We start from the raw sequence: 15574 nt of genomic DNA on the forward strand, positions 1-15574 counted from the left end.
CGCCACAGCAGCTCGCTGACCCCGCCTCCTCGCTATCTCCTCGCCGTCTTTCATGCCTGTCGGTCTGTTGGAGCGGCGGCGGCGGTGAGGGCCGACCGACCGGCGGCTCAGCGGGGGAGTTTGGCAGCTTGTTAAATGTTTTCTAAAACACCCACAGTAATTCACAGAGCTGGTAATTAATCAGGAGAGGAGCCCTGCAGGCCTCAACCAGGAGGGTGTGTTAATATGTGTGTGTGTGTGTGTGTGTGTGTGTGTGTGTGTGTGTGTGTGTGTGTGTGTGTGTGTGTGTGTGTGTGTGTGTGTGTGTGTGTCTTATTGAGAAACTTAATGATTCTACAGCAAACTGAGACAATCACTGCAGACCACTGAGAATAAACCAATCTTAGTTTTATTGCTGTGAATTACTTTGTGTGTTTGTGTGTTAGTGTGTGTGTGTGTGTGCGTGTGTGTGTGTTAATGTGTGTGTGATTGACTGCAGTGAATATTTAGCTGCATTTTACATTCTCAGCTCCGGTTCAGACGTACATCATGACCAGTTTTCACTTTTTACAGCAGCGATTCCCTGAATATGTTCATTTATTCTGGTTCTTACACACTATAAATTTATTTCTAGTTTTTCTAATGACTTAGTGCTGTTTTGTTGTAGCTGCAAACCCGCACAGTTCTATTAATTAGGGTTCATTTTGTCGCTGCTACTACAAACTCTCCTATTTTGGCTTCTGACTGTTTTTTGTTTTTTTTTTTTTGAGAAAACAGTCTCCCTTCAGCTGAACTATGAAAACCTCCGACTGAAAGTCAAAATTTTTTACTTAAAAACTGACCAATTAATTTTGTACGATGACAGTTTCAGATTAATTCAAATAGCTGACATCTAAATATATTTAATTATGACATTTTGGTGCTAAAGTTTCATGAGCTAAACGATTTGTGACACAGAGAAGCCTCCTTAAATTATTGCTAATCAGACGGCTTGCAGGATTCTGTTAGAAAATCTGGTTTTTAACCTCAAAAAGAGTGAAACAGGAGCGAGATGGTGGATGCAATAACAGTCCAGGAGCTTTTCTATGTGTTCTGACTGCAGAAGCCGTCGTTTTTACAGCAGGAAATGCAAATACTGCAGAGTGGGTCCTTCCATTTCAACATTCCTCACACCTGCAATCAACTTTCTATTCAGTGATTTTATCATGTTATTTTTATATTTGCATTAACAGCATCCTCATTTTGATATAAAAACTTCCTGATTCTGATGTGAGAAAAAATCTGCTGAAAGTGAACTTGAACTGAACCTTCTAGATGCAATGAAAGACAATAAAACTCCTCTTTTATGACTGAAAAACTGAAAGCAAACAAAGACAGGGAATGACACTTAATTCTGAGACTGACGGTCTTCTGGGTCAACATTCGGTTTCTCGTCTATACGTATTTAATTACATTTTGTCACTTTTTCAAACTACCTGTCTCTCCGACTTCATTACTGATCTAAAACCAAAGTCACATCCCCTTCATAACATTTACTAGAATGCAGTTTAGCTGTGAGAAAAATCTGCTGAAAGTGGGTTGGTGGGCAGTTTTGTTTTTTTAAACTCAATTATCTCAGAAAATGTTTGATATATGGAGCCAAAATTGGACAGATATCTTCATAAATATCCATATTTTATGCTCTAAAAAGTTCGGACAAATTAGAGATGAATTTGTTCTAGAAAGTTGATGGTTTAAGACGGATAGAGCAGAATTAAGGGTAAGACCAGCCTCCCTATTATGTGTAGATGTGGTCTGACGTGTGGAATCAAACCCACGGTTTGTTGGTTGCAGGGTAACTTTAGGTCCGGCCTGTATGATTTTTTTCCTCCATCAGCATCGTCGCTGGCCGCGCTGACAGCCAGTATGACTGATAGCTGCGGCGGCGGCTTCGTTTCTCGCCGCTTTCATTAGGCCGCTAACAGGAAGTGGCTAATGAGCCGGGCTGCACTCGTTATTATGGAAAACAACACACACATTCGTTATCCTAATCATCTAATCATGGTCGCTGCCCTGTGGAGTCAGAACACACACATCTCCATACATCACCCGGCTGCCGATATTCATCAGCTCCTAACTGCCTCCGTTTGGTAAAAACAAAGCGTAATGGGCCATATTAGCACGACACGCCGGATGTCTTCATTTAATGTAAATGCAGGACGGAGACTGAAGCCGGCCAGACAACCTCCACATCATTTATTTATTTATTTATTTTTAATATTCAGAATATATATTTAAGATTGAAACAAGCACCGGGGACTGCGCGTTCCCCATATGGACTAAAATAACATGTAAAGGGCTTAAATAATGAGCTCTAATTGCAAAACTCCTGAAACTAATGACCAGGTACCGATGTGAAATATATGCAGCATTTATAGAAGGCAGATGACAGAGTTACAGGTTGAATGTGGAGGCTGCTGTCATGAATTTATGTATGGAAAGTGGAATAAAGTGCTAATTATGATGCACCAACCCTCTCAGCTTCTCAATTAATGTAACGTTTAAATGACAGAGTTGTAGGTTGAATGTGGATGTGTGTCATTTTGGCAGGGATGGCATGAATTTGTGTCGAATAAAAGAAGAGAAAAACCGTTAAATATGATGCACAAGCCCTCGTTTCTCCATTTGCTTTCACCTCAGAGGGCAATGCTATAAGCTATTTTACTTTTAAAGCTCTTATTTTGGTCTAACCGCATGTCATATGTGGTTTTTTTTTTTCAAAATACTTTATGATATCCATATCTTTAATCATTTGATATGCTAATTGATGCAGATTTTTTATATGTTAGCATTAAAATCAAGAGAGAAAACAAAATTATATTCTGAAATTGTTGTGTTTTTAGGTGTTTATCACCATAAAATGTGGTGATATGATTAATAAAAGGCTTTTCTTTTCTTAATTCAAACCGGAGTTATAGATTTGGAGGTGGATACATACTTTAACTGATAAAATTTAATGTAAATTCTAGCTAATTTTACTTCCTAGCACTTTTTGTCGCACAGACAAATAACTGGTTTTGTCAGAAAGGTAAATTCCTACATAACTTTTTTTGACATTCGCAAAATTTCACTGCAAAAAATACTTTAATAGCGATCCAGCTGAGAAGGGATGTGAATTTAGACACGAGGTTCGATATTAGGATAAAAATAAGGCCTAACCTGAACCGGAAAGCAAATGAAATGGAAAACAAACAAAGACAGAAAACGACACAATTCTGAGACTGACGGTCTTCTCAAGGAAAGTTCGGTTTCTCGTTTATATGTACGTACTTAGGTTTTGTCGCTTTTTCAAACTGCTTGTCTTCCCAACCACATCACAGATCATCAAACCAAGTCACCTTCCCTTCATAAAGCATTGTAGAAAGCAGTTTAGTTGTACAGGAAAGTGGGTTTGTGAGTTACCTGAACTGAACCTGGTAGACGCCTATAGTTCACAGTTGTGTTTTCTATTAGTTTGCCTCAACGATAACCAATCCTAACCCTAACCCTCAAACCAGGATGTTTTTCCAAACCTGAACCCAGTAATTTTGGTGCTGAATCTGAACCAAGCTTCTAACCTGTAAAAATGATATTTTCCTAAAGCTAAATATGTTTAAACTTGTAGGTTTGGTGCCTAAACTGAACCTCAAAAGGGAGTGAAACTGAAAGTAAACAAAGACAGAAAATGACAGTTCAGACGGTCTTCTGGGCAAACGTTCGGTTTCTCGTTTATACGTTCCTACTTAGATTTTGTTGCTTTTACACACTGGTTGCCTCTCCAACCACATTACAGATTGTCAAACCAAGTCACATCCCCTTTATAACATTTATTACAACAGAGTGTAGTTGTACAAGAAGGTAGTTTTGCAGATTACATGATCTGAACCTGTAGATGCAATAAAAGACAACAAAACTCCTCTTTTATGATTGAAAAACTGAAAGTAAACAAAGACAGAAAATGACACTTAATTCTGAGACTGACGGTCTTCTGGCTGAACGTTCAGTTTCTCGTTTAGATGTTACTTAGATTTTGTCACTTTTTTAAACTGCATCTCTTTCCAACCACATTACAGATGATCAAACCAAGTCACCTTCCCTTCATAAAGCATTTTAGAAAACAGTTTAGTTGTACAGGAAGGTAGTTTTGCAGATTAACTGAACTGAAGCTGGTAGACGCAGTTAAGGACAATAAAACTCGTCTTTTTGCAGGAACTGACAAGCGTCTTTCACAACAGCTTCACAGCAGAAAGTAGAAATGATTAGAAGTGAATAAAAACAGCGTTTTTGTAAAATAACACGACTTCTGATGGTAAATTTGCTGCTGCTCTGAAACTCTTTACATTTCCTCTCCATGTATATGTTTGTTATCTCCTCACAATGGTCCATAAATATGCAGAGAAAAGGGTGTAAATGATGCCAGTGAGTAAACTGTTGACCTTATCGGATATATTTAATTTGCAGATGAGGCGGATGCAGATAAAAGCAGCAGACACACTGGGGGTGGGGGGATGAATAAATAAATCCCAGATAGCTGGAGGCTCGACATGATAAGAGGAATCTCCGTTTAAAAGCTCTGAAATGTTCTATCCAAAAAAAAAGGTTAAAAGGCAGGAAGTGACACGGAGACAGATTAAACCGCAGGAAGTGGAGAAAACATTACCTCGTCTTCACTTTATAGTGTCGTTCCTGCTTTCTTTACAGCCAGTCTCCAACTTTAACAGCAGTTTTAGTCGTATTTTGACATAATTTAGTGGAAAATAAGTTGAATATTTGCAGATTATTTGTGATTTCCATTCAAAATAGTTTGTATTTGTCAATGCGTCTGTTAATAGTTAGAGGTTCTGTTGTTGTTTATTGTTTGTTTTGCTTCAGCTGCTTTATTTTCCAACAGGTTCATTAGCATCTCGGTGCTACAAGTCTGTTTTTCACTCTCTCAAATTATGAATTCCAGTTAGATGGTGAAAAAGTAAAGTTTTTACTGAGGTTTTTTAAAATCCATCCCCGGCCTGCTGGTGTTCACAGAGACTTATTGCATTTCAAAACCCTCCCAAGTGTCTCTTTTCACATTCAGTCCAAGGTTTCATCCCTCCAGCTGTGGAGAGCTCCAACTGACTTCATCCAGATGGACATTTTTTAAACTAGTTTAGGGCTTCAGGGGTTAAACAAAGTGCTTCTGTTGCCTGAATAAACCAGAGACGGGAATCTGCTCTCTGGAGAGCAGAACCAGTTCCAGAACTAAATGACTTCTGGTGCATCTGAAATTAGTGTTTCGGTGTAAACACCTCGTAGTGATCGGCGTCTGCCAAAACCTGATTATGGTCCAGTTAAAATTCATCTACAGCTGATTTTAATTGGAAAAAAGAGTCAGAATGTGCAGATGCAAAGATAGAGTGGTGAACGAAAGCTCCCTACCTGTAAAGACCATGAATAACATGCTGGTCTTGAATTTCCAATGACTACTTAAATATTTGAAACACATGAATCTTTGTCACAATAAACAATCATGTATTTTAGTTGTTTTTTTCCATAGATTTATTAAAGGTCGTCTGGAAATATGACAAAATCTGTTGAGTCAAGAATATACACACAGAAATGTGAATATTTGGTTAATTTGTCCATTTCCACCTCACTTTGGTTCATTTGGTTTCAATCTTCTGGTTTATTTTTGATTCCTCTGGACACTATACGTACCGTCAAGCATGGAGGTGGCAGTATCATTATATTATCAGTTTAACTGACTCAAGTCTGAGTCAGAAAGACGACCAGTTTATTTTTTTCAATTTAAATTTGTCGTCTTTCTGTCTTAGACTTGTTTCTTCAGGTTCTTGATGGGTTTAAGTCAGGACTTTGGGGAGACCAGTCTAGAACCTTCATTCCAGCCTGATGGAACCATTTCTTTAACACGTCTGATGTGTGTTTGGGCTCATTGTCTTGTTGAAACATCCAACTATGTCCAAGATCAACCTTCTGCTGATGCTTTTAGGTTTTCCTGAAGAATCTGGAGGTAATCCTCCTTCTTCATTATTCCATTTATTTTGTGTAAAGCTCTGAAGCTGCTTTTTATATGGCTCCAATTGACTTTCTGACTTTTTCAGATCTTTGTTGAGCTCCTCAGACTTTCACACTGTAGTATTTCAGTCTAATGAGTGGATCTAATGGGTTCTGTTTAAACTGGATCAGAGGAATCCGCAGCTGTAGTCGATCGTAATCACTCAGGAGACGTTAAGAGGTCATGAAACTAAGAAAATTTGATTAAGACAGCTTCCTACATCACCAAAACTGATAATTCAATTTACTGTATGTATATTTTTGACTCAATAGATTTCCAGAAGACCTTTAATTCATAAAAGAACCAAGGTAGAAAATAGAACTAATAGGAGTCATTGGAAACTCAGGACTGACATGATATTTATGGTCTTTACAAGTGGATATAAACTTTTGTTCACAAACTTTTACATAAAATCTGGATTACCAACGATTTTTAAATATCTATGTAATAATATTTGGACAAGTTAGCAACCAGTGTAGACTGGAGTTGTCCAGTTGTGGTTATAGGCCTCCAATTGCACAATCCTACTCATAACTAAATTTAAATTTATTGGTCAAATTTCAATGGAAAATATGACGTTAAGGGCGTGATGTGTGTTTCTGCAACCCCACTATCCACCCCAACATCCTCCTGCCAACTCTGGTGCAGTTTATGCATTTGTTGCCTCATGCAACCAAAACAACACCTCATACAGTCAGTAATCATGTTGCACTCACACCTAAAAATGTGTGAAAGTAGTTTCAATATGAAGAAACTTCATTTTGTTTTTGTTTGTTCAGTGAATTCTGTCAAACCCCAAACATGAACACCCTAGATTTCTTTTTTATTTTGGCCTCCCTCCTGAGATTCATCCCAGAAATGCAGACAGATCGATAGATATTAGCGACCAAACGGTGGCTTCAAATTATTTCTGCATCAGAGAGGAAATGTGTCACAGCGTCACACTTTGGCATCTTATTGATTCCTTTCATTTCATATCTGCTAAGTGGGAATAAACATGTGGACGGATACATGTTGTTTCATTTTGTTAGACGACTAATGTGATTCTAAAACCTGCAGTGTCTTGGTGAGAATTAGCGTTTCAGTAGCAAATTAGGGCCTAAATTAGGAACATCTGAATGTTTTGTTTGCTTAAAAATATCAGTGATGATGTTCGACCCAATGCAGCTGAAGTATTTTTACATATTAGTGGGAAGATGCCGCAGTAGAAGGAATTTTAAAAAAAAAACATTCTTAACTGCTTTTTTTAAGAGTTGGTAGTTCTCAGAAACTTGTTTCATGGAAAAGTTTTTCCATGATCAAACATATTTTCATTAAAAAAAAAAGTAACAGGGTTGCTAATCCATGCTAATATAGAAGCTAGATATTTAGCTGCTGTTACTGCTGACCAAGAGGACAAACTGACTGATGGAAAACAGTCCAAAGAATTAGTCTGATCCTGATAATATGAGATAGAGTGAGACATTCAATCAAGGCTGACAATGGGATGAAAATATGAAAAATAGAAGAGAGAACATAGCTTTGCTCTATCCATTCTATAGGAACACTGTTGGATGATGTAAACGACAAAAGCAAGACATGTACTGACAAGACAAGACTGACTGACAAGACATAAAACAACAGAAATGAGAAAGAAAATGACAAAAATGACACACAAAATAACAAAGATGCGACAGAAAATGACAAAAACAAGACACAAAACAACAGGAAAGAGAGAAAACGACAAAAACAAGGCAGAAAATGACAGAAACGAAACAGAAAACGACAAGAAAGACACAAAATGACCGATCCATTTCACTAATTCTGCCAGGGAATGTAAACTTTGATAGTGTTGAGGAAATAGTTTTCAGAAAGTTTTTCGAAGCCCATTATAAAAATCGGTGCTAAAGTTTGACTATTTAGACATTCCTGCTCCATGCTGCAGTAAAAACAACAAAAACCAACGAAGAAGAGAGTTTTTTATCGTCTTTTTTGTGTTTTTATTTTACTTGTGGTCCTTTTCAGAACCACGTTTTCTGGAGACGTTCCACTGATGTCTGCATGTCAGAACACAGGAGCGTCTGATCGGAGGCTCCTCCTGTTTATTGTGAACATCATGCCATGTTTGCGGGCGGTGGCTGTCTGAGCGGCGTGTAAACAGAATACGAATGTGACGAGAACACAGAGCAGAGACTCCGAGGGGACGCCGAGACAAAGACATGAAAGCGCCGAGACGAGTGGAGAGACCCAGCTGGAAGGGGACTAAAAAAAAAAAAAAACACCCGAAGGTTAATTTGCAGATTTTCTCCTGAGAGTCGAACAAACAACAGCTGCTTCTGTTTGATTTCAAGCTCGTCTGCATGCACGAGGAAACGCCGTCGACTGGTTTCACTAAAACCAGAAAATGACAAAAACGAGACAGAAAACAACAAGACACAAAACGACAGAAAACTACAAAAACAAGACACAAAACGACAGGAATGAGACAGAAAACCACAAAAACAAGACACAAAACGACAGGAATGAGACAGAAAACCACAAAAACAAGACACAAAACAACAAAAACGTGACAAAAAGACAAAAGCGAAACAGAAACTGACAAAAACAAGACAAAAAATGACAAATGAGACAGAAAATGACAAAAGTGAGACACAAAATTACAAAAATGAGACACAAAATTACAAAAATGAGACACAAAACATCAGAAATGAGACCCAAACGGACAAAAACAAGGCAGAAAATATCAGAAAAGAGATAGAAAACGACAAAAAAAGACACAAAATGACAGAAACGAGACATTAAAGACGTTAAATGATTTCATTAAAGCTACAAACCAGGATCCGGTCTGCAGGGGAGGAAATCTGAAGTGAGTATGTGAAGTGAGGAGTGGCAGAAAGTAAAGCTGCCTGGTTTATTTATGGGCCAGGTTCAGTCTAACCTCGACCTGCAGCCAAGAAACAGCTAATTGAATGAGGCCGATCCGCCAACGCAGGGAGGCTGCTGATGTACAAGGTTTCTGCAGAAGAACATCGGGTCATCTGGCCGGAAAAAGTTCTGCAACTTCTGCAGGCTGCAGCACAGCGGCCATATGGCGACAGAATGCAGGAGTCTGGTTATTCTGTAGCATGAAAACTGGATTTTTACTGTTTAACTCGAGGTAATTGCAATGAAAAATGAATAAAACCCATCAGATTCAAAGATCTTCTAATGACACTGGACTTACTGGATTGTATTTTATGTCTCATTGGTACCCAAAGCAAGATGTGTTGTTTTACAGAGTCTATAAAAGATCATTTAATTGCTTTTCACCAATTAATCACGGTCGGATTAATTTGGCATTTTTGACAAGAATTTTTCAAGAAAGACAAATTTCCACAAAGTAATGCCAATTCACTGAAAATATAAAATGTAAAATAAGTGGTTGCATCTGTATTCAACCCCTTTAAAATGAAAAATTCAACTCAGTTGGTTCTAGAAGTCACCAGTCAGTAAATGGATGATCTGAGGTCAGTGAATGTGTCTCAGTGATTGAAGAATAAAGACTCCTGGATCTGAAGGTCCAGTCTCTGGTGGATCAGTTCTCCTGGATAGAACTACACCATGAAGACTAAATAACACTCCAAGAAACTCTGAGGAAAGCTTGTTGAAAAGCATCAGTCTGAACGATACAAGAACATTTCCAACTTCCTGAAGATCTCCTGGAGTCCAGTTAAATCCATCATTAAGGAAGGAAGATGGAACATGAATAAATCTGACTAGAGCAGGACGTCCTCAAGAACTGAGAGACTAGAGAGGGAGGCCACCAAGACTCCTATGACTCCTCTGAAGAAGTTCCAGCTTCAGCAGCTGAGATGTTAGAAACTGTTCATCCAACAACTGTTGTCTGTTCTTCACCAGTCAAAGCTTTATGGAGACAAAGAGAAAGACTCTGATGGAAAAAAGCTCCAATTAAATCTGGACTAGAGTTCACCAGAAGACATGTGGAGACTCTGAAGACACCTGGAAGAAGGTTCTTTGGTCTGAGGAGACCAGGATGGAGCTTTATGTCCATCAGACTAGATGATATGTTTGGTGGACACCAAACAATGAACATCATCACAAACACACCATCTACACTGTGAAGCATGGTGGTGGCAGCATCATATGAAGCATGGTGGTGGCAGCATCATATGAAGCATGGTGGTGGCAGCATCATGATGTGAAGCACGGTGGTGGCAGCATCATGATGTGAAGCACGGTGGTGGCAGCATCATGATGTGAAGCATGGTGGTGGCAGCATCATGATGTGAAGCACGGTGGTGGCAGCATCATGACGTAAAGCACGGTGGTGGCAGCATCATGATGTGAAGATCAGTTTTCCATCCAGACGATGAGTTGAATCAAACAGCCAAAGATCCTCAGAAATGGTTTAAAGACAACAAGGTGGAAGTTCTGGAGTCCAGACCTCTATACAACTGAGAATTAGCGGTGAAAAGTTCTTTTCACTCATGATCCCTGTGGAACCTCACAGAGTTTGATCAGTTTTATGAAGAAGAATGAGGTAAAACTGCAGCATCCAGATGTTCAGGCTGATTGAGACCATCAGGACCAATGCTGGAGTCATTATTTGTTGAAAAAGCCACCATTTAATGTTGAAAAGTAATAAAAGTAGAAAACTTCCTGAGGAGGTGAAGAGTTTGGATAAAGCAGTTTAGCTGTTTATGATCTGTTTAATTTGCAGCATTACATCGTCTTCTCTTGTTCCAATTGTGTCACTTTTATCTCATCAGGGAGTGTAGAAGTCTGTAATTTGTGAGTGGCGGTCATTTGTCAGCAGCGTTTGTGTTTTTTAAAGGCCTTTCGTCAAACATCCCCTGAACGCCTCCTCTGGCCAACTTCTCTCCGACTCCCCACAAACACAAACGCCACAAAAATAAACCGCTGCTGCGCTCATGTTTAACTGCTCGTGACACAAATTAATTCGCTGTTACTGGCACCGACAGCTCTCTTTTTTCGTGCGTGTTGGGAGGAAAAGATGAAGTATTTTTGGCCCAGTGGGCGTCGTTTGACCTAATTCTGACTGCGGCCGCTACAAGCCTTCCAGCCCAGAGCTGCTCCTGAAGTGGCGTTCAGGGACTTCATGTGCTTTGCGCTGAACCAGACATTGTGCTGACTTTGTGTTTGGCTGCAGCACGACAGCGGTGCAGATGTGATCCGACCGGAAATAAAGACGGTTTCAGTCTTTTGAGTCGAGGCCAGAAAGCTGGTGCGGAGCTTTGTTGAATGTAAAACTGTGTAAACTTGTATTTTTAGGGTTAAAGTCAACGATTAAATCACTAAAAACTCAAATCTATGTGCATCAAATCACAAAATAGTTCTTTGCTGCCCTAAAATGCCTCTTGCCGCAGCTCAAGCACACCAGCTCACCTACAACTCTACTCAAACACTGTGAAACTACTCTACACAACACAATGAAGAGTTATAATATTGGAATAGTACGTGCCAGACATGTTCAACATCAAAAACGATGCATGAATCTCCACCCAGGATTGGTTCCTCTGATGTTTTTACGTATAAAACCTCCCAAATCTGAAGGTTTTAAGGTAGAAATGTTCAACCAAAGTGTTTACTGCTTATGTTGCTCACAATATGACTCCCATAACAGATAAAAACCCCAATTCACCATGACAGCAAGGTAAAGAAATCCACTAAAGGAGGTCTTGAACCTTGTAAGACCCAACATTTGGTAAATCTATGCATCATTGTCTAATTTAACCTGTCAATGTGTTGTTTTAAAAGACGTATTTTGACATTTAATGCAGTTCCTTAGTCTTCTTAACACTCTTTTTTATTGTAAATACCAACTATTTTGCACCTTTAATGTAAATACCAACATATTTTGCATCTTATTTCTTCGACCAGCACAATTTGCATGTTTCTTGTAGGGTTTTTTGTACCTGCTATCTTTATTTCCCCCAAAATAATGAATAAACTATATGTACGAGTATATAGGTCTTTCCTTCAAGCTCACCTCATTGTTTTATTGGACTGATATGTCAAGCTTTATGGATGTAAACTACCTTTAATTGGATTTTTGTACATTAGTTCCCTCATTTTTCTTAAATGCAGCATGCATGAGGTACTGGATGTCTTTATTTCCCTAATAATAATGATTAAACCATATATTTACGAGTATACAGGTCTTTCCTTCAAGCTCACCTCATTGTGTTTTGGACTCATGTCAAGATTTAAGGATGGAAACTGCCTTGAATCATTATTTTGGTGGTTATTAGTTTGTGTAGAACATGGAAAACCAACCCAGTCGTCACAAAATTACATTTTTATGCATCAAAATTGCATTCTCAGTTCAGCTTTGAATTTTAAAATTTGAAATAACTAATTTATGACCAGTGGAAAGGAAGGCAGTTTTTACAAAAATTGAAGACTTTCACCCAGAAGACCAGAGTTTGTTGTAATTCTACATATTTAGGTGTTTTAGTCAGAACAGGATCCACATTTTAGTGATTTTAAGGAGTAAAAACCTGCTTTTTGGATTATGATTACACACTAATGTGGCTAAACACTGGAATTAAGCCAGAATTTAGTACCCCTTTTATGTTTGTTCCCATTTTTTTATTAATAAACGACTATCCATGAAGAATATATGTGTATCTTGATTATTATTCATGATATTTTCTGCTATAAAGCTACATTAAGAATCAAACCTGCAAATAAACACAAGTTTTTTTGTATATTTGTTCATAAAATGTGACTAAAAATACAGAAATGCTGCAAAATTAAAACATTTCCCTAAAAACTCACTAAAATCTAAAAGCAGATTTTTTTTTTTTTCGATATTTGGATTCTAGTAGATTAAGAAAAAAGATGCTGTTACATTAGACTAAATGGTATTACAGTAAAATTACCACGTATGTTATTTAGGACGAGATATCAACAAATTATACATCTTTTTAAAGTGCAAAACCTCATCATTTTATCTCTGCAGATAATTTTCTGATCACAGTCCTCCACCAACAGCAGGAATTAGCAATAGTACAAGAGTTTTAGCACTTCAGATGTTTAATTTCTTACAAAATTCAAATTAAATTGAGTCATAAAGAACCATCATCAGTCCTGCAGCATCGTAGTCGGTTTGGGAAGTGACACTGGTTAATTTTAGGCTTCTGAACAGAAAAATAGATTTTTTGGGGGGTGTGAAGGGTTTTTCTGCAGAATAACAGTTGGAGGATGGTCACCGCTCAGTAATCTCATGAAACTTTTCAGATATTTCAGTGTTTGTTTGGTGTTTTTTGAAGCTAATCGCCTCCAACCAGGTGTCTGGAGCAGCTGAGGAGCAGTCAGACAATAAATACCAACATTTCTTATTTATGACAACCTCCCGGAGCAAACAGACGGCCGCAGTTTCATATTTCATGACTGCATTTTGATTGTGGATGTGATTCGATGTCGCCAACAGTCTGAGCAGACAGCAGAGCTTCTGTTGAACCACCGCTTCGTCTCCGGTTTATTTATTTCTTTAGTTTCGCTGGATGTCAGACCATTAACAGCTTCCAGTCGGGTTCCATTTTATTTTATTATATTATTCATTTCCCTCTGGAGCTTTGAGAAGCGACTCTATTCTTTTATTTTCCACCAGCACAGATGGAGTGTGTTGCTGTTTTTCTACTCTTCTGGGGACCAGTGTTGGTTCATGTAGGATGAAACCAGTGAGAACATTTAAAGGTTAAAGGGTTACCTGCTGTATTTATGGGTTAAAACGGGTTTATGAAGCTGCTCATGTGTTCCAGTCTGACCGGAAGCCTTTGTGAATTCACTGCCACCATCAAAATATCCCCAAACACCTTGAAACATGCAGGTTTTTGTTGTTTTTCTTACCCAGAACGCTGAGTTCTGCCTGTGCCGTGATGTTGTGGTTCTTGTTGGAGGCGCTGCAGCTGTAGCCGCCAGAGTCGTCGTCGGTGACGCTCCTGATGACCAGATTACTGCCGGCCAGCAGAGAGTACTTCTTATTCCTGCAGAGAAAGACAAAAGTTTCACATTTTCATCCTGTAAATTAGACACTAAACATTAGAAACTAATCTAGCTTTGATACTAGAAGGACAAGTCGACCTTTACGGTCATTTTGAACAAGTTTTTAGTCGTTTTGGACACATTTGAAGACATTTTGACCAATTTTTTTTTTTATTTGAAGTCATTTGCAACAATTTTTGTCATTTTGAACAAGTTTTGAGTCATTTTGGACACATTTTAAGACATTTTGTGCATTTTTTTCAGTAATTTTAGTCATTCTGAGTAATCTTGGGAACTATTTAGTCATCTAGAACAATTTTTCAATTAACTCAATCAAAAGAAGTTACCATCAGTAACATCAGTTACCATCTCCATGGTAACCGATGGTGCTTGGCTACATCTCCATGGTACCTGATGCTGCACAGCTACATCCCCATGGTAACCGATGCTGCTCGGCCACATCTCCATGGTAACCGATGCTGCTCAGCCACATCTCCATGGTAACTGATGCTGCACAGCTAGTTTTGTTCGAAGTTTGGGATTTAAATTGATTTTCGTTTCCTTCTACTTTCCTGGAGTTCTAAGAAACTCTGACCGTTGTGCAGTAATAGTTGGTATGAATAATAATAACGTTATTTCCTGACCAGCTCTGGATCAGCTCCTCTCCTCTCCTCCACTGGATGCTGGGAGTCGGGTATCCGGAGGCGGAACATTCCAGAACGGCGTCGGTTCCCAGCAGAGCCGAGACTCTGGACGGACGCTGCAGGAACTGGAGGTTTCTGGTCACTCCGGGTTCTGGAAGAAGAGAGAAATAAAGGTGAGATTAAAGGTAGAACCTGGTGGAGAAGGATCTGAGACGGACATTAACAAGTTCAGTGTCATTTGGGATAATTTATGAGTCAGTTGGAAGAATTTTGGAGCCATTTGAACACGTTTTGAGTCATTTTGGAGCCACTTTTAGTCATTTCAACCATTCTGAGTCGTCTTAGACAATTTTCACTCATTCTGATTTTTTTTTTTGTCATTTTAGAAGTAATTTAAGAAGCAATTTTCAAGGAATCTTGAACATTTTAGACAAACTTATGTAATTCTGAACGTATTTTAATAAAGTTTTTGTTTAATTTTTTGTTTTTGTTGAGTTTTGAGTAATTTTTGGAAGATTTTATGTAATTTTGGACCATTTTAGAGTGATTTTGGACAAGCTTTGAGCCATTTTAGAAGCATTGTTGGTGATTTTGGATGAGTTTTGCATCATTTTGCACAATTTTAAACTCGTTTTGCAGTTGGAGTTAGGAGATTTTGAGTCATTTTGGACCAATTTTGAGTCATTTTGGACCGTTTACGATCATGTTCGATCATTTTTGAGTGATTTTGGACCAATTTTGAATGAACTTTGAGTCATTTTACAAGCATTGTCAATGATTTTGGATGAGTTTTGCATCACTTTGCACAATTTAAACTCGTTTTGCAGTTGGATTTAGGATATTATGAGTCATCTTGGACCATTTAGGATCATTTTGGACCATTTAGGGTCATTGT

At 38.4% G+C, this 15574-nt stretch overlaps 1 protein-coding gene across 4 annotated transcripts in view; it reads right to left on the reverse strand.

The window, feature by feature from the left end:
* Positions 1–15574, reverse strand: part of dcc (DCC netrin 1 receptor) — a 305906-nt gene that overhangs the window by 171202 nt on the left and 119130 nt on the right. For all 4 annotated transcript variants that reach the window (XM_055004135.1, XM_055004134.1, XM_055004133.1 and 1 more), the window contains exons 4-5: positions 14680–14830; positions 13901–14037 (exon numbers count right to left, since the gene is read on the reverse strand). In XM_055004135.1, the coding sequence (XP_054860110.1) occupies positions 13901–14037; positions 14680–14830 (288 nt within the window). The remainder of the gene's footprint in view (positions 1–13900; positions 14038–14679; positions 14831–15574) is intronic.

Source organism: Amphiprion ocellaris, chromosome 17 (genome assembly GCF_022539595.1).
Source record: "Amphiprion ocellaris isolate individual 3 ecotype Okinawa chromosome 17, ASM2253959v1, whole genome shotgun sequence".
In the NCBI taxonomy this organism is placed as follows: Eukaryota; Metazoa; Chordata; class Actinopteri; family Pomacentridae; genus Amphiprion; species Amphiprion ocellaris.